The sequence below is a fragment of the Pimephales promelas genome, chromosome 6 (genome assembly GCF_988280905.1).
Source record: "Pimephales promelas chromosome 6, fPimPro1.hap1.1, whole genome shotgun sequence".
Classification (NCBI taxonomy): Eukaryota; Metazoa; Chordata; class Actinopteri; order Cypriniformes; family Leuciscidae; genus Pimephales; species Pimephales promelas.
Genome location: NC_142774.1, coordinates 35,164,115 through 35,191,646, shown reverse-complemented (window position 1 = coordinate 35,191,646; position 27,532 = coordinate 35,164,115). Strand labels below are relative to the sequence as shown.

General features: G+C 40.6%; 1 protein-coding gene across 6 annotated transcripts in view; it reads right to left on the bottom strand.

Annotated features, from left to right (window-relative positions):
• Nucleotides 1–27,532, bottom strand: part of trpc5a (transient receptor potential cation channel, subfamily C, member 5a) — an 84,090-nt gene that overhangs the window by 29,436 nt on the left and 27,122 nt on the right. For all 6 annotated transcript variants that reach the window (XM_089132493.1, XM_039653144.2, XM_039653146.2 and 3 more), the window contains exon 3: nucleotides 23,181–23,702. In XM_089132493.1, coding sequence (XP_088988619.1) covers nucleotides 23,181–23,702 — 522 coding nt within the window. The remainder of the gene's footprint in view (nucleotides 1–23,180; nucleotides 23,703–27,532) is intronic.

Sequence of the window (27,532 nt, the reverse complement as noted above, 5' to 3'; positions counted from 1 at the left end):
GACTCGGACTCGACCCTCTACGGTCTCGGTCTCGACTCGGACTCGACCCTCTACGGTCTCGGTCTCGACCCTCTACGGTCTCGGCCTCGACTCGGACTCGACCCTCTACGGTCTCGGTCTCGACTCGGACTCGACCCTCTACGGTCTCGGTCTCGACTCGGACTCGACCCTCTACGGTCTCGGTCTCGACTCGGACTCGACCCTCTACGGTCTCGGTCTCGACTCGGACTCGACCCTCTACGGTCTCGGTCTCGACTCGGACTCGACCCTCTACGGTCTCGGTCTCGACTCGGACTCGACCCTCTACGGTCTCGGTCTCGACTCTTACTCGACCCTCTGCGGTCTCGGTCTCGACTCGGACTCGACCCTCTCTGCGGTCTCGGTCTCGACTCGGACTCGACCCTCTACGGTCTCGGCCTCGACTCGGACTCGACCCTCTCTGGTCTCGGCCTCGACTCGGACTCGACCCTCTCTGGTCTCGGCCTCGACTCGGACTCGACCCTCTCTGGTCTCGGCCTCGACTCGGACTCGACCCTCTCTGGTCTCGGCCTCGACTCGGACTCGACCCTCTCTGGTCTCGGCCTCGACTCGGACTCGACCCTCTCTGGTCTCGGCCTCGACTCGGACTCGACCCTCTGCGGTCTCGGTCTCGACTCGGACTCGGACTCGACCCTCTCTGCGGTCTCGGCCTCGACTCGGACTCGACCCTCTCTGGTCTCGGCCTCGACTCGGACTCGACCCTCTCTGGTCTCGGCCTCGACTCGGACTCGACCCTCTCTGGTCTCGGCCTCGACTCGGACTCGACCCTCTCTGGTCTCGGCCTCGACTCGGACTCGACCCTCTCTGGTCTCGGCCTCGACTCGGACTCGACCCTCTCTGGTCTCGGCCTCGACTCGGACTCGACCCTCTCTGGTCTCGGCCTCGACTCGGACTCGACCCTCTCTGGTCTCGGCCTCGACTCGGACTCGACCCTCTACGGTCTCGGCCTCGACTCGGACTCGACCCTCTACGGTCTCGGCCTCGACTCGGACTCGACCCTCTACGGTCTCGGTCTCGACTCGGACTCGACCCTCTACGGTCTCGGTCTCGACTCGGACTCGACCCTCTACGGTCTCGGTCTCGACCCTCTACGGTCTCGGCCTCGACTCGGACTCGACCCTCTACGGTCTCGGCCTCGACTCGGACTCGACCCTCTACGGTCTCGGTCTCGACTCGGACTCGACCCTCTACGGTCTCGGTCTCGACTCGGACTCGACCCTCTACGGTCTCGGTCTCGACTCGGACTCGACCCTCTACGGTCTCGGTCTCGGTCTCGACTCGGACTCGACCCTCTACGGTCTCGGTCTCGACTCGGACTCGACCCTCTACGGTCTCGGTCTCGACTCGGACTCGACCCTCTACGGTCTCGGTCTCGACTCGGACTCGACCCTCTACGGTCTCGGTCTCGACTCGGACTCGACCCTCTACGGTCTCGGTCTCGACTCGGACTCGACCCTCTACGGTCTCGGTCTCGACTCGGACTCGACCCTCTGCGGTCTCGGTCTCGACTCTTACTCGACCCTCTGCGGTCTCGGTCTCGACTCGGACTCGACCCTCTCTGCGGTCTCGGTCTCGACTCGGACTCGACCCTCTACGGTCTCGGCCTCGACTCGGACTCGACCCTCTCTGGTCTCGGCCTCGACTCGGACTCGACCCTCTCTGGTCTCGGCCTCGACTCGGACTCGACCCTCTCTGGTCTCGGCCTCGACTCGGACTCGACCCTCTCTGGTCTCGGCCTCGACTCGGACTCGACCCTCTCTGGTCTCGGCCTCGACTCGGACTCGACCCTCTCTGGTCTCGGCCTCGACTCGGACTCGACCCTCTCTGGTCTCGGCCTCGACTCGGACTCGACCCTCTCTGGTCTCGGCCTCGACTCGGACTCGACCCTCTACGGTCTCGGTCTCGGTCTCGACTCGGACTCGACCCTCTACGGTCTCGGCCTCGACTCGGACTCGACCCTCTACGGTCTCGGCCTCGACTCGGACTCGACCCTCTACGGTCTCGGCCTCGACTCGGACTCGACCCTCTACGGTCTCGGCCTCGACTCGGACTCGACCCTCTACGGTCTCGGCCTCGACTCGGACTCGACCCTCTACGGTCTCGGCCTCGACTCGGACTCGACCCTCTACGGTCTCGGCCTCGACTCGGACTCGACCCTCTACGGTCTCGGCCTCGACTCGGACTCGACCCTCTACGGTCTCGGCCTCGACTCGGACTCGACCCTCTACGGTCTCGGCCTCGACTCGGACTCGACCCTCTACGGTCTCGGCCTCGACTCGGACTCGACCCTCTACGGTCTCGGCCTCGACTCGGACTCGACCCTCTACGGTCTCGGTCTCGACTCGGACTCGACCCTCTACGGTCTCGGTCTCGACTCGGACTCGACCCTCTACGGTCTCGACTCGGACTCGACCCTCTACGGTCTCGGTCTCGACTCTTACTCGACCCTCTGCGGTCTCGGTCTCGACTCTTACTCGACCCTCTGCGGTCTCGGTCTCGACTCTTACTCGACCCTCTGCGGTCTCGGTCTCGACTCGGACTCGACCCTCTATCGTCTCGGTCTCGACTCGGACTCGACCCTCTATCGTCTCGGCCTCGACTCGGACTCGACCCTCAATGGTCTCGGTCTCGACTCGGACTCGAGTGAGCTGGTCTCGACTACAACACTGGTAGGTGGTTACGGAGAGTTTGTGAGTTATAACGGAAATCATTATGAACATCAGCTATGCTAATTATTTCCCATCTGCCTTTCTGCTGTTATCTCGGGACGCTTGTCCCGAGAAAAATGGCGTTCGTCAGGTCCAGTTTTGTGTCCAGCCTCTCACGGGGATTTCGGATGCCCCAACGCCTGTGATGAGACGACTCAACGCCTGTGATGAGACGACTCAACGCCTGCGATATGTTATGGCGCCGTTTGATTCATAAACAATATTTATATTTAATATTTATATTTAAACAATATGAATGTAAGCCAGAGGAGAACTGGCCCCCGACTGAGCCTGGGTTCTCCCAAGGTTTTTTCTCCATCCAATCTGATGGAGTTTGGTTCCTTGCCACTGTCGCCTTGCTTTTGGCTTGCTTTGAGCTTGCTCAGTTGGGGTTATTTAGTGTTTAGCAATGTTGTTGATCTGTGTTGTGCTACTTTCATGTTATCACTGTGAAGCTGCTTTGATACAATCTGTATTGTGAAAAGCGCTATATAAATAAATGTGACTTGACTTGACTTGACTTGACTAGTTATGCTACTAACCTAACTATTCTCAGAACTGTGACAGAAGCTCAGCCACATGATAGCTTTTCCAGTAAATCTCTCAGTATGTTCGCAAATATTTTCGTCTTGCTTTTTTAAAAGATATAAAACCGAAATGACTGAATTGCATTTAATTTTTAAACAAATTTGTCTTTCTCAGTTCTTAACGATTTCCCACAGAACCCGTTAAAGACAGATTTTGGTGGCTCATTGAAAGGAAGGAGAACCTATTGGTTTTGTTTTTTATTCGCAGTATTCATTTTTTTTTAATTTATACATGAATGACTGTAATAGTATCCACTTTAATACATTATAGTATTTTGAATTCATATTTTGGGTAAATGCTAAAATGATTCACTCGCTAAAGAAAGTTATCCGTGAATTCATCTTTTTGGTGAACAGATTCAAAAGAGTCGAGCCACTGGGATCAATCAACACTATTAATTTGTAGGTTTACTCTGAGCGACCTTTATAAGACAGTTCAAAAGGTGAACAAAAGGACAGTTAATGATGTAATCGGCTGTTCTTCTGCCTTGTTTGACAGAAGCGATTACAGAACAACAGATGTCCTGTTCATGTTCTGGTTGCTAGGGAGCAGTATGCTAATGAGGATTGATCTCCAGCTCTGATAATGCAAAGAGTTTAGGCTGGCTCACTCTTGAAGAGTAACTGACTCTAATGCAGGGAATTAACTTCCCCTAACACTGTAAACACCTGCATGAGATGAATTTGACCGTGGCTCCACCAGTATTTGGACACTGATGTCACGCTTAAAAATGAATGAATGCATTAGGCCTGTTCACATATCGCGTTATTTGTGCACTCAAGTTCGTTATTTCAAATGTAGGCGTGCGGTATGCGTGCTCATAATGGAAGCGATGGTGCGACGCGCTCGTTTTTTCCAAGCGCATCCGAGATACCGCACCTCTTTTGAATAAAGAGATAAAAACATCTTAACTTTTCAGAATGCTGCAAGCGCACCATAAGTGCACAGCAGGTCACGTGACAAGAACCAACCGGAGCACAACCGCCCTTGAGCTTTGGGAAAAGGAGAATGTGGTGCGCCCAGCATTTTCTACGCGTTTAGGCGCTATTGAGAATGAGGAGTCACGTGCCGATTTGGGCGGGGTCTGAGCCGGTCGGCCATGATGGTAGGATACGCTATCGGTTACCTCACAGAGACGCAACTAAATATTCCAGAGGTCTTTAATTTTTGGCCATTTATTATTTTCACGTATTTATTATTTTGGCAGGACAGAGAAAGATAAAAGCTTTAATTGACACCAGGCTCAGCAAACGACTAGTTTTTCAAAGTGGAGAACTATGACATCAAAGAGGATAAAACACCACCCCCGCAGAAGAAGATCAACCCCTACTTCAACACGGCCGGTTTAGCCCCGCCCACCGATTCGTGCAGTACACGCATAGATAAATAACATAAGCCTACATAAGCCTACCTTGTGATGACAAACCGGGTCGAGAGTGAAACTCATTATAATATGCAAAACTGTTATCCACTCACAGCAGTGGGCGTTTACTTCCAAGTCTTCAATGCGAGACGCCCATAAAAACCGAGCGTGTTTGAGCTGGGCTCTAAACTAGGGTAGAAAATAGCCTATTACTTATTCATTTTGATGTTTTTTAATCTAAAAAACAAGCAAACGTCATAATTTGACCTCAGACAACAATATAAAAAATTTAAAAAGCCAGTTCATGACCTCTTTAAAATTGCACTGTAATGTCACTCTTTAAATGGTTGTCTTCTGGGCTTGAAACAGACTAGACAAAACTTTGGATCGTACCACACAAGTCGTGTACGCTATCATATTTGAATATCAAGGGTTTAATGCTCTCATTAGCCACTCAAGTGTAGAGGTGAATGAGTGTTTAATTAAATAAAACATAAATCAACAAACCAAACAAAGGAAATCCAGGTCTCTAGAAGTAAATAATGAATAAATAATAAATCCAGGAACTTGACATGGCAGAACTACACACAACTCAACACCCATAACCTTAACAGCGAATAAGCACAGGACAGCGAACACAGGGAGACTAAACAGGAAGGCAAAAAAAAAGACGGTAACTAGGGAAACCAGGTGGAACAAATGTGGGAGGGGCTAGACAATCCACAAGAGCACATGGCACACAGAGAACTCATGACAGCCATGCACTCACAGTAAACAAGACCATACATAAACACAAGACCAGGAATGTCACGGCTCTGTCACCAACCCAAGAATAACCAGAATAGCTGTGACAGAACCGTGACAACTTCACAAAGGACGAATCATATTTGTGACTCATAGCTTTTGTACCATGTGTAATATTTTCTTTAATATACCAGAATATTGTTACGTTTTTTAGGACAAACTGCATTCAGTATCAATAAAAGTATTCAACTCATGATATACTAAGATTCATCATTGTTTTTTAGTGTCGTTTTCTTGTCTTTATCAGCCAGTTTAGGTATACCTTGCTATAGTACCAGGTTGGACTCCCTTTCACCTTCAAAACAGTTTGAGATTTTTTGATCTTTGTGACATGGTACGTTATCCTGCTGAAGTAGCCATCAGAAGATGAGGACACTACATGATGGAACTGGTCAGCAACAATACTCAGGTGGGCTGTGGCGTTTAAACAATGCTCAATTGAAATCTCCCCCACACCATTACACCACCCGCCTGAACCGTTGAGACAAGGCAGGATAGAACAATGCTTTCATGCTGCGAAAATCTGACCCTACCATCTGAATGTCTCAGCAGAAATCAGTGGGGTCTTCTGCAGTAGCAACCACACAACATCTTTACTGCAGTTTCCTTCATTGCAATCTCAAAAGCTTAAAGAAACCAGCAAAATTGCACTGTGATCAGGGTCTTTTTTATTTCTGAAAAATTAAGTTGCTCCTGGGATCTTGTTGTGCCCTAAACCCCAGACACAACACCTCCTTAATCTTTTAAAAACGGCTCTTTTCTAGGAAATTGTTTCTGTAAGGGTGCAATGCTTCCCAAATCCCTTTGAAACCATCTGCTGTAAAAAGGCTTTGCGCATCAAAGTTTCTCAATATAAGCTGGTGGACTAAATTGCATACTGTATCTGGCAATAAAGTAGGAGGTGAATCAAAACTCATACTGCAGTACAAAAGAGCGTTAGATAGAGAGAGAGGGAGAGAGGGGATGGTGATTCGTTTTCGTCTTCAGTGCAATGCAATAATCGTTTATATTCAAATCTGAGAAAAACAGTCATTAAAATCTCATTATAGACAGGGAAAAGATTTTCAGCAGTCTTGAGGCTCAAGAACAATTATTAAAAATCCAGATGTCCATAAAATACGTAGGATTTTTCTTGTATCTTCACACAGAAAGAAAAGATTAATATGTCATGTGTAGAATGGACAAGAGGTTATTCAGGTGCATAAGCACTCCCTTTAGATTACGAAACAAGCACTATTTAGCTGCCACTTTGACTTTATTTGAGTAATGGAACTTGCAAACCTGACAAGGCAGTAGGAACAGGCTACAGGCTACTTTAAGTCACATTAGTAGAGAGTTATCGGCATGTCAGCTGCATCTACTTGAATCATGGTCTGAGAAAGGCAGTTTCTCATTAAGTTCCTCAAAAACAGAAGACATTTGTTTGAAAAAAAGTTATCTACAGTAAGGTAAGCTACTGGCTGCTTTTTTTCAGGATTACATAACAGATTTTTTCCCCCTAGTGATGTTTATTTCGGTGATGCTATTGAAGAAATAGCTTTTCAACAGCAACATTTGAAAACATACATAATGCTAACCCTAACAACAACAACAAGATTTTTAATAAAGTGTGACAGTACCATGGCACGGTCATTGTGATTTTGAAATATATTGTAAGACATGTTTATGGATCAAAATATTTGGTCCCACTTTATATTAAGTGGCTATAAGTACTATGTAATTACATCGAAAAAAAAGTACAACGTGTTATTGTGTTCCTGTTGTATTGTAAAACACTTTTGCTGCTATTGAGGTGTGATAGGGGTAAGGTTAGGGACAGGTGAGGTGGTATGGGTCAGTTTAAGGGTGGGTTAAGGTGCAAGGGTAGGGTCAACATTGCAATTACAAATGTAATTACATAAATTAATTACAGCTGTAATTACATGCAGGTATTTTTAAAATGTAAGTACAATGTAAAAACATGTATGTACACAATAAGTCCATTGTATCAAATTACTAGTTTCAATGTAAGTACATAGTACTTAAAGCCACTTAATATAAAGTGGGACCAAATATTTTGCTGATCCTGGACCAACATTGCTGTCCAAAATGTAGTCCTAACCCTCTAAACATCACCCAACCAATAACATATCCCCAAATGCAGAGGGAAATAATAGATGGATCCCACTGATGTAGAAGCACCAAACCCTGGCTGTAAGCCTTAACTTGACAAACTGTAATCTTGTCCCTTTTGTTCCAGGATCAACAAAGACTGTGACATGTTGGAACATGTTGTACTTGGTGAAATCAAGTTCACCACCATGGTGCAGTGAAGATATCAGATGGTAATACCATGATACTGTATAACATGGTACAGTATGATCATGTTTATGTATGATTTCCACTGTATATAGGAATTTAATGAATAGCATGGGTCATATTCCATGACCAAAAAAGCATGATAGTTTTTACCCAATAAAGCCTACTTGAAAAAAACATAGTAAAATAAATGCAAGAATAACTTTTATATTGTTAGTAATACTCAAGATGAACACTTACTGAAGCAAGCTTTAATTGATTATTTTTTTATTATTTTTTTTAGAAAATGAATCTTAAAATATGAGTATCAAAAATGATACACCCTCCTTTAAAAAGACGAATCATCATTCTGGTTGGTTACACTTTTTTAAGGTGATGTATCAAATATGATACAATAATATATTATGTATCCAATATAATATAATATTATTATATACAATGACAACACAGTTATTAAAGGAGAACTCCGGCACAAAATGAACCTTTGGTCTAATTACACATTGGTACATAGTCAACCGTTCTCTGAGATTTGTTTTCATGATTATCGAATGTAAAGAGTTTTATCTCTAAAAACTGTTTAGCTTATAACGCTAGTATATGGGGCATAGAGTAATGAAAATAAAAATCGCCAGTTTATACCAATAACAAGGCTCAAAATAGCCCAACACTAACACGGTAGCATAATCAGGGTCCCTACATGCAAATCGAGGCATTGAGAACGTTGTAAGTGTACAGACCGTTTAACAAGAAGATATTTTTGAAAGACAGTCCACTTCGCGAATACAGGCAGGAGCCATCTTTGGAAAACAGTCTCGAGCAGTCGAACCACGAACGCCATTCAACGTTACAACGTTTTCAATGCTTCTATTTGCATGTAGGGACCCTGATTATGCTACCGTGTTAGTGTTGGGCTATTTTGAGCCTTGTTAGTAATTAGACCAAAGGTTCATTTTGCGCCGGAGTTGCTTATTTAAAATGCAATGGTCTAATTTTCAATCAACAATTAGTCCTTTTTGTTGTTGTTTATACTATTGTCCAAATTTTAGAGTTAGCTTAGCTTCGATACTAAGAAAAATCAGTTTGATGAAACTCTACGCTTCTAATCTTTCCCTCCCCACCATGCGGTTCTCCTTCAACCTCCCCTAATAAGCGTTCAGCTTGCTCAATTTTATTTTGCACAGTTCAGGTCAGATGTGATTTAAATGCTAATTCACTTAGCCTCTTCAGTCCCCACAGCTGCATTGTTGCTGCAGTGCCACTGCAATTCTGTAAAGCCCCGGCAGCGCTCCAAACGACAGATCAGGCACACTGTATAAGCAGATTGTCATTCGCTCTTTAGCTGAGCATGAGCAACTCAGATAATGCACCACTGGCTCCGAGATGTGTCGGATGCCACTCCAGCCAAATTTCACAAATCATGATGTCAATTCTTATTTTTTCTGCACAACAGGGGAGTAAATATTCATTATTGAATATTCATATTGTTCCACTGAATGCTATATGTAATTGTATTTCATAATATACACTCTCAATGATATCATTATAATTAAAAGAAAAGACTATATGTAAATTAGTTTCGCTTAGATGATGGTCTCCCCTACAAAGGGCAACCAACTGCATATCCAAATACTGATTATTTACAACCACTGCAACATCAAGCAAATCAGATAGAAGTAATGGGACAACGTCATACAACGTAATTAATGAAAAGAAGAAACTAGAAAAAACTTTATAGATAATATAGACGGCCTTAAAGCTATCAGATGGAAGCTATAGTATAAGCCACTGAACATGGGTCTTTAAAGAGCTATGCTCATAAAATAGAAAAATGCTCAACAACAATATAATGGTTATATTCTACTACCAAGCTCTACTAAACACCAGTCTAACATCAGAAGTTCATTCCCAGTGCTGTACCGCATGAGAAAACAAGCTGTAAACACTTCCCCTGATTTCCTGAGTGAGGAATCATCAGGACGTGTTCTCCAGGGCACAATCCACCAGTGAGAACTTCTACAACCTGTACACTCACTCACCAGCAAACCCACAGAATAGATAAAAATAACCGCTGCCAGTGATAGAGTACGAACGAGAGGGAGAGATTAAGAGATGGAGGCGGAGGCCAGCGAATAAGTGAGAGATGCAGAAATGTAAGTGTAAGACTCTGGAGTGAAGAATAATCGCTCCCAGCTTTTTCCACGGAGGTCTTCTGTCCCTGTTTGTACTGTAGAAACAACATAGGGAGAGGAGGATGCAGAGGGGAAAAAAGAAAGTCAAAGAGAATCTTGATGAGACAGAATAAGAGTAGGATTGGGGACCAAATTTTAAAAGATGGAATGGGCTGTTGGAGTTGGATATAGTAAGGTTAAAGCGCTAACTCTTGGCAGATGCCACGGCTGCTGTCCTCACAGGTCTGAGAAATGGTGCTACGGGGGTATATATATTAATTATAATGTGCCTGCTGGCAAAACGACATGGCAAAAGATCCCAATGTTTCTCTGTACAATGTAACACCGCTTTAATACTCTGAATAGAATTATGAACAATGTTAATGTATAATTCAGCCATTTATATGATGAAATCCCTCATAATTCATATTTAATCTGGCCACTAAACACAAAACAACTTTGAGCTAAACACAATACATTTTTCATGGCAGAATTCAAAATACAATCAGAGGTGAAATCAGTTCAGATCAGCGTCCTCGCATTTTGTTTTTGATTTTATTCAAATTGAGAATAATTATGAATGTCAATGTGAAGAGAAAGACAACGACATCAAGCCGAGCAGATTGTGAACTGTGAAACCATTGATTTTAGTTTACCTGATCATGCAGCTGAATCACTGAAGTGCTTGCTGAGGTGTGAAGTGGGTTTAATCGATATATACTATAAACAGTTGTAGGTGACGTTTAGCACTGAGGCAAGTAATTATATAATTAATGCGTTGCTAAAACTAATGATGCAAAATATGCATAAATGTCACAACAGCACACATCAGATCCTGAGAAAATTCAGAGAATCTTTTAATCATCTGTGCAACTACAGTTTCCCTACAGCAGTGTTCACATGATTTATGAAAAGTTTTACTTTCATAATTTACTCTTTATGCATTTTTTTTTTTTTTGGTCATGATCTCAACATAGCAAAATATGTTTTCTCAGGAACGACTCATCTCTCAAAATTCAATATTTTATATATGCTTACATACAGTCTAAATACAATACTCTTTTTCTTGGCTTGGCAGTAACAAAAGCCACTTTACTTATCACAAGAAAATTAAGTTTTAAAATTAGGAAAAAAGAATGCATGGCCTCTAAAAATATATGTTTAAATCTCTAAATCCTTTTTGCTAAAACTGCAGATATGCACCAATGTTCAAAGGTTCGGGTTAGTAAGATTTTCTTTTAAAGAAATGAACACTTTTCTATTTAGCAAGGATCCATAATGTTGATAACAAAAGGATTTTTTAATGCAACCAAAGATTTATATTTCAAATATATCACAGTTTCTACAAAATTATTAAGCAGCACAACTGTGTTCAACATTGATAATAAAAATAAAGGTTTCTTGAACAACAAATTTCTGAAGGATCATGTGATATTGAAGACTGGATTAATCGCTACTAAAAAAATTCAGAATCTCCGAACTCTTGCGGGGTCATGTGAACCACAGACGTCCCCTCGGTGCTGCAGCGAGACGGAATGACCAGCCCAGGCAAGGGTGGCAATGCGGCCCAGCGCGTGGGCGTGGGCGTGGTCATTGACCGCGTCCTGACAGAGGATACCAAGGAACGAACCAGCATCCGCGGGGGTCTGCTCTAACAGGGGTCTGGCCCGAAGTTGGCGCGTACCATCGTCCGAGAACTCTGAGACAGAGGAGGACGAGAGTCTCGAGACCCATGGACGGCGAACACTGTCATCCGAGTCCTCTGAGTGCTCACAGATGGCTGTGTCAGTTCTTTCTTTAACCACTTTAGGGTGCTGCCCACCGAGGGGTGAGCAGCGGAAAGCGGAAAACCAAGGATTCTCCTCTGGCCCTCCACCGGCGGAAGGAGTGGCCCTACTACCATCTCCCGGAAAGAACTGATCGCCATCTCTGAGCAGCCCGTCTCAGGAGCGCCGCTTAGCCTGGCGTTTAGCGGGGCACAGGGCTGGAGAGGGCTGTGGCGCCTTCCAGTAGCTTCCTCCACGATGCGGCCTGTTTCTTTCTTTTTTTTTAGGGTTCCACTCTAACCCGATGCACACGGCCGCCCGGGAAAGCATGGCAGCCATCTTGGGATTTGACTCGGGCAATGCTATCACACCCGAGCGAGGCAGCACAGCCAAGTCGTCATTTCCCAATGACTCATGCCCACCTTGTGATGCTGTGATCGACATAGCATCTTCCTCTGGAGCGCCAAATGACATCCGCGGCCCGCCCGTGTCATGTGACCGGGAAGACCCGGAGATATGGCTTAGGGAGTGAAGTATGCACTTGGCTCCGAAGCGAAAACATATCTGCATGTTGCGGTTTCCTCCTTTTTATACCCACGAGGTAAGGCGGATGCAAATTTGGCATTGGCTCGTTTTGTAAGAACCGAAGCTGATAAGCTTTCTAAGCAAAACCCCATTCGTCGTCATCCAACAGAACTCGGAGTGACAATGAAAGGGAACTACAGTAACTATTTTACTAATGTTGACGCTTGTTGACTTCGCTATATAAACACAAAGGCAATAAGCTTGACCCAATACTGCAGTGGGTGGACCTATTAAAACATTCACATTAACAAATACTGTATGTATTGTCAACTATGCACCAGAGGCCAAGATAATATTTTGTCTAATGGGTTATCCCTTGTCATAACTTCCTTGTGTTTTTAAGTTGTTGATAGAAATCGGCTTGTCACCGAGTCACTGGAGTGCTGGTTAATTTATGCAGTTCCTGCTATTCTTACCGAGTGAGATGAATAAATGACAAGGGTGGGCAGGGTAGTGTAGTGCAGTAGAAGCTGACAGGCAGCGAACTGTAACTCTTGTTCTCATACAGACTGCCAAGAATAAGCCTGATGTTACTGTATAGCCAGAAAGTCATCTCTCTTTTTTTTCTGGCTGGAATAAGCTCTTTGTCTCTCTTTCTCTCTCCTTTCCCTACTTCCTCCTTTAGACCAATTTACAGCTCAAATTAATGTTTAATGAGGCTATGACTGAGCAAAACAGCACATATATAATTTGTAACAGTGCATAACATCACAAGTAGGATAAGTGCGCACAGGAAGCTTGTACTATAAAAACAAAATTGTACAAGATTGTGCCAGAAAAGTGAGTAATGTTGCCACTGCAGGCAATAAGTAACGGTAGAAAGCCAATGTCAGAATCTAAAGTGTTTCCTTAACATCCTGTCTACTAAGATGTCTTTATCCGGTGGGTTTTTATAGAATATAGTATCCTTTACTGTCCATCCTACAGTCTTCACTGCATCTCAGTGGTTGAAAAAAGTAAATTAATATTAAAAAAATCATCCAAAAAATACTATTAATATCTTTGGATGTAAAACTTTTTAATGTGGAAAAGGCTAAAACTATAATTTGTAAGTATATATATATATATCACTTAAAATCTGATATATTAAATAACCAACACGTAGGCTATAATTTTTTCCCTTTGGTTGTGTTTTTTAAATTTATAAATTATGTATGTGTATATATGAAGAGTTCAGATGCAAATGCCTCTAAATGCCATTTGAAATTTTCTTCTAAAATGATCATTTTTATCAAGCTTATATATTCAAGTTCAGTAATTTCACTTAAATGACAATTAATAGGTAATCCTCATTGCAATTTAACTGAAATTACTGAACTTAAATATACAAGCTTGATAAAAATGATCATTCTAGAAGAAAATTTCAAATGGCACTTAGAGGCTTTTGCATCTGAACTCTTCATATATATATATATACAGTATATATATATACACACACACACACACACACACACACACATAATTCATAAATTTAAAATTTATACGTGTTGGTTAAGTGATACAGTTTTCATTTAACGCACAAGGGGACCCATGTTCAAATTCTGATCTAATAATGAAATATTACAGTTATAAAATAAGCAGAAATACCAAAAATGACTAAAACTAATACTGATTAAAGCTAAATAAAAATATAAAAAAATAAATAAAAATGACAACTACAAATAACAATTTTTTTTTATAAATACTATGATAGTAAATAAATCAATAATACTAGAATAACACCATATACTGGATATTCAGCCCATTCTCACCCCCAAGGCGTCACTTAACTGACGCCTTGGGAAGCATTTGGACATGCTTCAATATCTGACGCTTTAGGCGCCCTTTAGCGTCAGTTAGATGACGCCCTAGGATCGCGTGTACCCTACCCCCACCCCACACCTAAACCTAACCGCGTCCTCTAACTGACGCTTTCCTTTAGCGTCAGTTAGATGACGCCGTAGGATCGCGTCATGTAAGTGACGCTAAAGGGCGCCTAAAACGTCAAATATTGAAGCATGGTCAAAGGTGACGCCTTGGGGTGAGAATGCGTTGGGATATTACAAAATACACTTCATACACATGCCCCAAGAAGTTCTCTATTATACTATGAATATAAGGGCCAAAAAGAAAAGCAAGACATGTTTGCTCAACTTATTGTGTATTCCTGTAACGAAATAAGTCATCAAAGCAGAGAAGCATTGATTGTCTTTACACTCAAGGTCTAGAACAGCAGAAAAGAGCAGCAGAGTGCCAGAGAGAAAGAATAAACCCATCTCTCTCTCCTCCCTTGCTCTTTCAGAACAAAAGGAGCCATTGCTGCTCAGTTACTGTAGCCGGGAGCGATCCAACCTGCCGACCAGGCACAGTGAGAAATTGATTTGTGTTGTATTATTCAGCAACAATTTGTTCAGTCAGATACTTTTACTGTCTTTTCTTCATCTATCCCTCATCCTTTCTGCCCCCCTCACTCTGTATGTGTGTTTGACTTGGATCAGTACTGGAAAGAGAGAAAATAATGTTTTGAGAGAGGGAGCGGAGGGAGCGTACTCTAATCCCAGGGTGCTGTCAGTGACCGTGCAGTGAGAACAGATCGAGCAATTCCTCCGGCAGGGTGCACAGCTAAAAATACAGGGAGATATCCAATGTTAATCCAGTATCCAGCGGGAAGAACAAACGGGAGATCAGCGTCCTCCTTCACCTGACCTGTCTTAGGGTACGTTTACACGACAACAGTGTTCTAAAAACGGAAAAAATTTTCCTTTGCGTTTTTAAAAAGTTCGGCGTACCTACGACAATGTTGTCAAAACAATCCCCATTCATACGAATCTGCCAAAATGACAAAAAAAAAAGATATATTATGCATGCCAAGCCAGTAGTTGGCGATGTCACTTTGTAAAGAACCACTTGACTACGCACTTACACATTCTTCTACAGTGCCAGACTGAACATGTAATAGAGAGGTGCACAGATGAAACATGGAAACAAGTTAGCATTTTAGCACTCCCAGTTCCATTGTCCCAAAGTCAATGGGTTTTTTCCAATAAGTTTTGGTTATATGCCTGAAATTAGGTCTGTGGCGAACACAAGTTCAAGATATTTGCATAGTTTATTCTATGACATAAAATGTGACTTTTTAAAACTTTTTACTTGTCTTGAAAAAGGTGGTTACTAACAAGTGGCTAAATGAGACTATAGATGTTGACGGGGAGATTAAACCGCATCAACCGAACAGGTAAACTCACTAGTCCACTATCACAGCCTTCTTGTGTTTGTAATCGCGCTCTTGAAAACTAGTATTAACTCAAACTAGCCTGGAAGCCAGCCGAACTTAGCCCTGCCCACATCATTTGAGGATGGGAAGTTCGGTCAGGACTTGATCCGTTGAGAAGCAAGTATGCCCCGAACCAAAGCTGTTCGGACCAATCAAGTTGTCAGGGTGGGCTTTATATGATGATGAACAGATGAATCAACATCAACATTAACATAATCATCCAAGAGCGATTGGGTTGAATTCGTTTACAACAAAGACTGGCTGCCGCTTGAGAATTTGGATGAGTAGACTCAGCCATCGCATCTGTTATAGAAGATGTAGACTGCGCATTTATTTTAAAAGAGGAACAGAGAACCGCGATCAAGGCATTTGTCAATCGGAGAGATGTTTTTGCCGTCCTTCCTACGGGATTTGGTCAATCCAATTGAGTGCAGAGGCTTTTTTAACTGAATCGGTTGAAACACACTCCCTTAATCACAGCCCAATGGAGGAGTTTCAGACTCACATTCTGACTAGAATCTGAGTATGACGACGTCAGGCTAAACTCAAACCTGATCAAAACCTCAAATCCTATATTGGGTTTTTGTTGAGAGAATCATTGTGATGCTAACTTCCGGGTGGGCCTACACAATTACGTCATCCCTGCACCAATCTACTGTATATGCATGTCACCATTTTCACAAATTCACATTTTTGTAGTTTACATGGAGACAATAATGGTATCGTGTTCAAAAATTTGCATTTTCAGGCTCCCAAAACGTTGTTGTCGTGTAAATGAACTACCAAAACATTTAGTTGAAAACTGTCATGACTCATGTAAATGTCCTTTTAGTTCACCCATTATTAAGAAACATCTCTCATGTTGTCCAAAACCATTTGACTTTCTGTCTTCCATAGAACATAAATGTAAATGTTAAACTCCCAAACTGCTCTTTTCTCTATAATAAAGTGAAGGGGGACCCTTCTGATCCTTGAACAAAGCTATCACGAAGAAACCGAAGACTTGGTTTGTACAGTATAGTGCACAAGGTGTACAGATTACTTTTATGCCGATTTTTTGTCGTTGTTGTTGTTGTCTTTTTTGGAGCCTGACTCAATTTCAATGAATAAATAAGAGCAGCTTCTGCTAAATGTCCCTTTTTTGTTTCCAATGAAAGAAAAGTCAGGGTTGAAATGACACAAGGGTGGGTAAATGCTTGTGTCTTAAAATTACTGAAATGTCTTTATTTTAATAAAACTGAAGAGTTATTCGGCGGTACTAACTGAAGTATGTTCATTTACTGAAATATTCAGTCAAAACAGCAAAAAAAAAAAAAAAAAAAAAAAAAATTACACATTAGTTTGGAGACCAATTCTCACTATTAACCAGTAACTTATTAGCTTGCATATTACTACCAAATTGGCTTTTTATTAGTACGTATAAAGCACATTTTAATGCCTTATTCTGCATTCTACATCCCTTAATCATACCCAATACCTAGATTTAACAACACAAACTATTAATACGCAGTAAATTATGTGATTAGGAGGCACACACTGTAGATAAACTAATATAAAAGATAAACATGTTAGTAGTAGTCTGAACACACTTCACCGTGACTAAAAATTATGCTAGAGTAGCAATTTGTAAATTTAGTTCGGCTGAAATATCAAGAGGCTCACTGCCGAAGAACTTTCCTACAACTGGTTTACTTTAACACTTGAGAATACAAGAATACTAAATAGCTAATTACCCAATTAGCTAAGTCTAGTAAGTCTAAGACTTTAGTTTTGGTTTCTGTTTCATAAAAATAGTGTCCTAGATTAAATATTTACTAAATGTACACACTTCAGCTTGATGAGGTTATTAAAGCTTTAAAGTATATGAAACAGAAATTGCGATCATCTTTTTCTTCTTTGTTTTGATCCATATCCAAGTGTATAGAGCTACAGACATGAAATGTAAAAAAGGAAAAAGAAATAATTACCCTGAATTAAAAATTTCTTCCAATGATTTATTAATTTCGTCCCGCGTTTCAGTTAAGTCGCGGCATTGATTTAAGATTTAACGTCAGGAGGGAACAAATTAATAAATCATGGAAAGGAATTACTACAACTTGACCTAAACGTGGTAATAGATCAGCTTATCAACCTTTTAAGTCCCTTTCAATAACACTGGCCAAATCCCAGAATCCACCTCTGTACAGTTATAACAGCAGCAGTTGTGTCTATCGATGCGCATGAATACAGCACAGACTTCAAGCAGTAGTTCAGATGAGAGGCGAGGCAAGGAGATTGAAGCACAGCAGTTATTGAGCAAAGTGCTGCTCAGAGTATATGGGCTATGTAATCCTTATCGACTCAAAAAGCGAATGAGTGGAGGGGTGGGATGAGGGAACAAGGGGAATGGGGGAGGGGGAATCAACTGCAGTAAATCAACTTTCCTCCCTCTTCCAAAATTACAGAAAAGAAGAGATGATGGAACGACAGGAGGTGATGAGAGAAAAAAGGATGAGATTGGAACAAGATCAGAAGAAGGATAGAAAGGGACTATAGAATCTTTTATCTGATTGCTTAGAAATGTATCCACAAAAAACACATCAGGGTATCATTCATGTTCATACAAACAACATGGGATAAGTTACACAGTATACACCAAAGTTATTAACTAAAACTAATTGAAATGAAGCTGACATCAAAAAAAGATGAAACCTTGAACAAAAACACAATATAAAATGGCATATATTTCCAATTAATTTTGGCTGAATATTATCCACGGCATAACTAATTTCAACACTTAAAAAAAAATTACATGCTTTGGCTTTAACTACCACTGCGCCAGAATGCTCAATTATGATTGGTTATTGACTGTTTTCTGAGATCAAATTTTTTGTAGTAGATTTGTATTTTCATGTCTGCTTTGTATCAGAGTCCTGATCACCCTGTCTTGGTTTATTTTGTAATAATGTATTTTGGACTGTACAAGTACATGTTCTGGTACTTTGTGTTTTGGGGCTCTGTAATGTCAAAATAAACATACATAAATAAAATATAAATATTCTGTAAAAAAAAAAACGGAAATAAAAATAAATTAAAGCTAAATAGAATTAGAAATATTTAAAAATTACTCAAACTAAAATTAAAACTTAAAATATAAAAATAAAAGCGTATTCAAAATATTAATAAACACTAATATAGATAAATAATACGAAAATAACACATGATACTTAATGTTTGAAGCTTGTTCCAATCGCCAGAAACCAAGTAGATGTCTTGTCAAAGGGTTGTATAACCTTGTACACAAACATTATCAGCCACAAAAACAACAAAAAAAAACCCCAGAATGTTCAGAGAAACCAGAATCATCCCATTAAACGATAGCTCTAAGCAACAGCATAGAGGCTCTTCCTCAGACCTGTGAGCTTACACTCACCTAAAGGATTATTAAGAAAACTATACTAATACTGTGTTTGACCCCCTTTCGCCTTCAGAACTGCCTTAATTATACGTGGCATTGATTCAACAAGGTGCTGAAAGCATTCTTTAGAAATGTTGGCCCATTTTGATAGGATAGCATCTTGCAGTTGATGGAGATTTGTGGGATACACATCCAGGGCACGAAGCTCCCGTTCCACCACATCCCAAAGATGCTCTATTGGGTTGAGATCTGGTGACTGTGGGGCCATTTTAGTACAGTGAACTCATTGTCATGTTCAAGAAACCAATTTGAAATGATTCGAGCTTTGTGACATGATGCATTATCCTGCTGGAAGTAGCCATCAGAGGATGGGTATGGCGTCCATAAAGGGATGGACATGGTCAGAAACAATGCTCAGGTAGGCCGTGGCATTTAAGCAATGCCCAATTGGCACTATAAGGGGCCTAAAGTGTGCCATGAAAACATCCCCCACACCATTACACCACCACCACCAGCCTGCACAGTGGTAACAAGGCATGATGGATCCATGTTCTCATTCTGTTTACGCCAAATTCTGACTTTACCATCTGAATGTCTCAACAGAAATGGAGACTCATCAGACCAGGCAACATTTTTCCAGTCTTCAACTGTCCAATTTTGGTGAGCTCTTGCAAATTGTAGCCTCTTTTTCCTATTTGTAGTGGAGATGAGTGGTACCCGGTGGGGTCATCTGCTGTTGTAGCCCATCCGCCTCAAGGTTGTGCGTGTTGTGGCTTCACAAATGCTTTGCTGCATACCTCGGTTGCAGTGTTGTAGTACTCGAGACTCGGACTCGTCTCGGACTCGGTCTCGAGACCATATTTTAATGGTCTTGGTCTTGTCATGGACTCGTGTGCATTTGGACTCGGAATTGACTCGTACTCGAACATTTTTTTTTTTAGGACTCGGACTTATTCCCGAGTCCACTCGAGTTCAATTCAAAATATTTTTCATAATTATTAATGTATGTTAATAAGATATTTCTTTAAATTGATTGACACGCCCAGTGATTGGTGATTTTCTAGTGCGCAACTGCGCATGACAAATTGTAATAAAATGACTTTTAACACCACCTACTATGTGGCCTTTTTACCCTAAACTGATCATATTTTTTTAAACTCTAAGTAAATTTAGTAAAAATAAAGGATTTCTCTAAGTAAATAAAAGTAAATTAGGTAATCAACCCTCACTGGTCTCGGCCTCGACTCGGACTCGACCGCCTCTGGTCTCGAACTCGACTCGGACTCGACTCTCTATGGACTCGGTCTTGACTCGGACTCGACTCTCTCTGGTCTCTGTTTCGACTCGGACGCGAGTGAGGTGGTCTCGACTACAACACTGCTCGGATGTAACGAGTGGTTATTTCAGTCAAAGTTGCTCTTCTATAAGCTTGAATCAGTCGGCCCATTCTCCTCTGACCTCTAGCATCAACAAGGCATTTTCGCCCACAGGACTGCCGCATACTGGATGTTTTTCCCTTTTCACACCATTCTTTGTAAACCCTACAAATGGTTGTGCGTGAAAATCCCAGTAACTGAGCAGATTGTGAAATACTCAGACTGGCCCGTCTGGCACCAACTACCAAAATTGCTTAAATCGCCTTTCTTTCCCATTCTTACATTCAGTTTTGAGTTCAGGAGAGTGTCTTGACCAGGACCACACCCCTAAATACATTGAAGCAACTGCCATGTGATTGGTTGATTAGATAATTGCATTAATGAGAAATTAAACAGGTGTTCCTAATAATCTTTTAGGTGAGTGTATAATGAAATCCATAAGCAGCATTATCTGTCATTATCTGATAAAAATCTTTAGTGATGTTTCAAGCAAGCCTGTCTGGCTGTATTTGATTCTCTGCACTCTCCTTACCTTTTCAGCCCAGTATTACGGTGTCATCTTCTCTGACTCATTCTATTGTCATATTAACAATTTATATAAGACAAATTACTTTATGAAATCTTAAGTAACTAGCTAGAAATCTTAAGCTAACGTTTTCTCAATTTTTAATCTCATCCTAAAACTTTAATCACTACAAATATTATGGCACACTAAATGTGCTCATAATAATCCTGATCTCTCTTTCAATTGTATAGCATGTCTTGGCTCAAAGCACCACATCTGTCTTCTTGACCATCTTTCCATGTGTGCGTATGCGTACAGCATTGTGATCTGTATTCACAGCAGCTTTCCTTGAGGTGCACAAAACAATTAGAGCTAATTGCAGGAGCAGATTTACACAGTCTCAAGTAAACGTTTTTGATTTAAACATTTGCTTTGTGATGGAAGCCAATAGCAGAAAAATAGTCAAAACATTGAAAGAAATTCTACATTGAAATATGTTCAGAAAATGCTGCAAACGTTCTACCTAGCACGTCACTACCTTATTTTTTCTTCTTCTTCCAAAACCTAGTGATCTGCCAACAGAGGAAGCATTTTCAAGCATCATTGGAGCACTTCCAGTATAAGCTGTTCCAAAAGGTAAGCTTCAAAACTTAATTATGCTGCCTTCTTTTGGCCAAATTGCTAAGACAGCATCATGCATCTTTTGTGGAGAATGCAATTCCATGATGCACTGCGACAAGGTCAGTGGAAAAAAAATCATCCAAGATGACAGACGAGGAGAAATGTAGATTAAATGTATATTGCATTTAGTTAAGTGTCGATAAAAATGGTTCAGAAGTGTAATTCAAATTTAACCCAATATTTGTGTGTAATGTAGTTTTATGTTTATTAGAGTATTGTGTCATTTGAAATCAATTTTATGCCAAGTCTCAATTGCAAAACTCCATTTACTCAAATTACTTCCAAGATAATTTGGATGCTGACTTAGAAGGCATCTTTATAGGCAGTAGGCAGTGTAGCAGCTCACAAGGTTTTGGAACAAAGCTCCTGTCTTTCAACTACCTGGTGCTTCTTTCTCATTGTCTCCATCTCCTGTTTTTCTAATCTCGTCAAGCCTCTGGTATTCAGCACACATCTTATCCTACAGTGGATCACAAAGTTCAGAGAGAAAGATAGAAAGACACTTTCCCTACTGCTTTAGGTCTGGAATAAGCCATTCTAAAGAATAAAAGAATATTCCAAGGGTCTGCAGAATAATAATAAATTCCACATAAAAAAGTGGACTTTTGCCATACAATGAAATTCATACATAAGCTAGATTTTTCTCTAGCTGCTAAAATTTGGGGTTGGTGAAGCAATCGGCTTTTGTCATGCATCTACACTGTTAAAAATTGCTGTAAAAATACAGACAATTTCCAACAGTAAAATACTGTTATTTCAATAAACAGTTTTATCCTGTAAATTTTAAGTCTATGTTCCATACACTGTAAAAAATTAACCTGTATATTTACAGTAAAGAACTGGCAGCTGTGGTTCCAGCCCTTTACCGTAATTTTACAGTTTCAACAATGCAGTAATTTTACAGTAAAGTACTGGCAGCTGTGGTTCCAGCCCTTTACTGTAATTTTACGGTTTCAACAATGCTGTAATTTGGAAATGACAGGAATGACTATAAATGCATGACATTTCAAATTTGATGCATTTATGCTGCATTGTTATGGGGAAAAATACACAAAAAGTGCAAAAAAATGTCATGGAGTATATGGGTGCATATCTCCAAAAAACTTTTAAAACATTTTACCACAAAAAATATATTTTGCCTATTTTTATAACATATTTATTAAAATCTTTTGAAACTGCATTACAATTAACCGAAATATAAATGTATAATAATAATAAATAATACTAATAATAATTATCTATACTACATTGTAGCATTTTTTACTGCTTTAAATTTATTCTGATTTAAATGTATATATATTTTAAGAATAACCAAGTACTGAAAATTAATAAAGAAAAAAAAAAACGTATGCAGATGCATAATGGTATTGTCAATTACATACATTTCCCTCCTAAAAATGTGACAAAAAAAGCTTCAATATTTTCTGCAAAACTATAAAATTCCTTTCAATTTGGGAGTGAGATTTCAAGATAATGTAAATGTTTAATTACTGGAGAGGAAATCTCAGTTACAATTGCAAAAAACAGCCAAACTCACAGTAATAAACGCTTTCTCATTTCTCATAAAGAGAAGGATAAATCTCCCATCGTACATTCAACATGCACACGTACAACAGGTTTATTCAAGAAGCCAATAGAAGTTTCCTCACCTCTTTCTGGTGATATTTAATGGCTAGCTTGAGTTTGGCCAAGTCTCGGCACTCTCGTGGGTCCAGCTCCTCGCTTTGGTCATCACGGTGATTGAGGATGGTCTCCAGCTCACGGGAGCTACGTGCCTGGTCCAGCAGGTCTTTAGCAAAGAGCTTACACTGTTGAGAAAGCTCCTCGTACTCTTGCCGAAACTCGTTTTCCACTTTACTGAGCTCCTTCAGTTCCCAGCCCAATCTAAAGGCGGTTAGTATGGGATCCTCGCTGGAGAGGGCGATGAGAGAGGGGCTGGCGAGCGCTTTATAGATGTTGAGACGGGACCGAGAGTGACGCAAGCTGTCCACTTCAGAGCTGGACACACACTCCACACAGTCACAGCGGATCTGGTGCGGCCGAGGGATGGTGACTTTGCGTTGGACGAGGAGTTTGATGATCTCATAGTTGTTTGTGTGGGCAGCGAGCATGATGGGAGTGATGTCAGGTGTGAACTCAGAAAACTGGGCGTCCATCATTAATGATGGAACCTGAGAAAGAGGGGACAAGAACGAACGTGTGAAAAACACAAGATTCATGGAGCGTTTCACCTGCACAAGCTGCTGAGAGTCTATCATGATGGCAATCCACCAATCCGCACTGCATGCGAACACTAACTAAAGCAGCAGAATACAGATGACTAGACAAGAGTGCAGCCAGCTCTCTAATATCACAGTTGATTGCTGTATCAGCCATAAGATTAAATTAGGAACAAATTGAGACTTTAACTAGTCAGTGAAAAGGCCATGCACAAATCTGAAATAACGATAGCTGCGGTTGCCAGACCTTTACCCTATTTAAATTTAAATTTCATTAACTAAAATAACCTCTAATATTAATACCTTTATAATATACTGGCAACCACCTTAAAACACATTTGATTAAAAGAAAGCCACCATGATTAAGTTCAGCTTGAGGTAAATACTAAAATAGAAGATACAATGTCATAAATACATAGATGCAAAACACCATCATAGTAACAGATATGACTAAATAAACATTTATTTAACAACATAGCCCTAATTTACATATAGATAACACTTTTTACAGTATTTTACTGTAAAATTACACGACTGTCCCATTCTTTTACAGTTTTTCACTGTATATAGAGTAAGGGAACTTACTGTACCTTTAACCAATGGTTTTTAACGTTGCACTTTTATTGTTAAAATTATGATCTCATGTGTTCACGTGTGCTCTTCTGAGTAGGCACGTTTGCACACTCTGTTTACATCAAAGAACTTACTTAAATATTTAGGTTCGTAATTAAAATAAGGCTCGGGAAAAAACATGGTTACTGCTTGGAACAACAAGAGGATGAGTAAATAATGAGAGAATTTTCACTATTATATTTTTATATTGAATTTTCAATATTTCACAAATTTTCGGATTTTAGAATTGAATAAAAACAGAATAAAGAGAGAGGGAGTGGGCCAAATACACAATATACGCATGTTAGCGGGAGTAGCTACTGTAAGACTGGAGATTTATATTTTGACACACGTTTTCAGAGATGAAAGTCGAAATGTTAATTTGACAGAAATGAGAGGTGGTTAAAAACAGAAGGTTCCAGAATATGATGCCCCGCCTCCTCTGCCTTTCACTCCTCCCCTCACAAACAGGGAGGCTACACAACAGACATGACCGAAAGACTGTTTACAGGATGAGTGAAAAAAAGAAACAAGCGATGATGAAGGAGAACAGCTTATATCATGCTGTCCTTGCAACTGTCAGAAAGATTAACCTCAAGCCAGTTAGAGCCTCTCCTATCTTTCACCTTTATCTTTGTCTTTCACACCATGTGTATCTTTTCTCCCCATCCATCACATCAGCAGTCATTCAGAGGTCTTCCCATGAACCTTTTTATAATTCCTTCATTTTTTACTCTCATTGTTTACCTTTTGTAAGCACAGATGAATACACAAACATGTGAATACACAAACACACATGCATGACGCCTTTTATCCATTTTTTAAGTGCCAGTATATGACCAACATATAATTGTATCATAAAGACAGCCATATCTGCCATGAGAACATTACAGAAATTTGATTTGTGGTATGGCGGTGCTATAAGCCAGTGATTAAGTGAGGTTTGCAAATGTATTTTATTTTGAGATTTATTTTCAGTCCATTAGTATAGCAGTCCTCACCCAGAACTCCCAAGTGGCTGCAAGGGTTGCTATAGTGATAGCAATGCAAAATAGCCCATGCTCTGCGAATGGCATGCACATGGTACATGGGCTAGATTCCAATTTAGGCCCCACGGCACTTCAATCTCACTTGATGTATCTGCACCAACGGAGTTCACTTTAGAAAAGCAAATAATAAAGCAAAAAGAACAAACCTTGCTACCAGCCTTTTTTTCCCCTAATGCTTGATCCCTCTAACATCAAAAGTATAGGATGTAGCACTTTACTTCAGAAAACTGTGTACGTCTAATCCAAGAGGGAGCAACAAAGCTACCGGGAGCAGCATAAACATCATCGTTGCTCATTTGTAAGTCAGTGAAGCTGTAGAGTTACTAAAGAGCTATAGAATAATTCATGTCTCTTGCATCTTCACTCTAATGGGGCATTCACTCTAGACTTTGAGCAAATTCAAACATATAATAAACAATATGAAATTCGAATATAACATAAAAAATATAGATTTATTGACTTCAAAAATGTGTAACAGAATACATATTCAGTCTCTCATCTTGATAATTTTGCATTTTATTAAGATATTACTTACCTAGCTAATATGAATGTTCTGCTAACATTCCCATTAAGTTATGAAAAGTTATTTATGAATTCTTTCGGAATGAAGAATCCCGGAAGTACAGATAGACAACAATGTCTTGGACTACCAACCTGAAGCTGCTGCCGCGATTAAAACATTAGATGTTAATATCCAATATAGGATATGTACGTGTATATAGTTCGTTCCTAATTCTTTTTTAAAGTTCTGAATATATATTTATAAATTGATAAATTTCACTGTATATAGTCTAAACTATTTATGAAATGTATGTACATTTTTAGAAAAACAAATTTCTACATTAAACACAACAATACGCCATCGCATTCGCGACTCTCCTATGATTTAAAGCGACACTTCCGGTTTTCTTCCCACCGGAGCCATTTTAAAATGGCGGCTGCGAGAAATCAGCATATAGGCTGGTTGTTTACACACACATCTGAGTTCAAACACCTTATAAAAGTGAATTTTGCATAGTAAGTCCCCTTAAGGGAATGTTTTCTGTATATTTTTTTTCAAGCGTTATGGGAACATTACTTTTCTAAACTAATGTTTATGTGCCATGTACGACTTGCAGCAATTTGTAATCCTCCCTCTGTGTGTATAAACAAGTGGAAAACGTGTTTAGAATAATATTACAGTAACAGTAATACACTAGCAAGCAAGATACAACCAAATTTCAAAAGACCACATAAAATGTCATCAAAATGTCACATTGATGAGCTCATTCCAAACAAGAAAATGATTGTCAGTTTAACGGGATGGTTTGAAATTATATATACTGTAGGTTGACATCTTGTTGGGGGAAAATGGATTTTCCTTTAAAAATAATCCTGCTTGCACAATTTACATAATTAAAATAAGCCAATAAAAATTATTCTTGAACAAGCTATCACAATTTATTTTTACAGCATGCAGTCGGTTTAAATTTGTTAAACAGAAGTTTACTCAATCCATTAATCCTCTGCATTAAAATATATTTCATTGGCAGCAACATGCACTGCATTATTGAAAAAGGACAGATGATTTCCAGTTCCCAGTATGCTTTTAATGGGACTGGCTGGGGTGAGTAAATATTGAAAGTCTTATGGCCTGTTTACACCTGGTCACTTCATCTGTTTTTTTCTGATTGGATAGCTTTAGTTGGTGTTTTAGAGTACCCTTGGGGTAAAGAGTGGAGCTTGAGTTGATCACCTTGTCCACCTCAAGAGGTTACTATGGCTGAGTTTATAGGGTTGCCAATTCTCACACATCTGGCATGAAACTCACGCTTTCAGCATCAATCTCACGCTCTCATGCACACGCAAGAAATGTGACGCCAAAATCAATTTTACTCCCCTCTCAATCCGTTAATTTTCTGTTGATGATTAGAGCCCAGCGTATTAATGACAGAAGAGGAGTTTAAGGCCCACAGACCTAACATCTGTATACAACGTCATTCTCACAGTATTCTCTGATTGTTGATTCAATAAAAACCTTGCACCTGATACATTAGTTGCTTGTGAAAAGTTCATAGGGAGTTCAGAGCAGTCAGAGCCCAATGATGACAATCAAGGTAAGCAGATAATAAAATGGTGTGC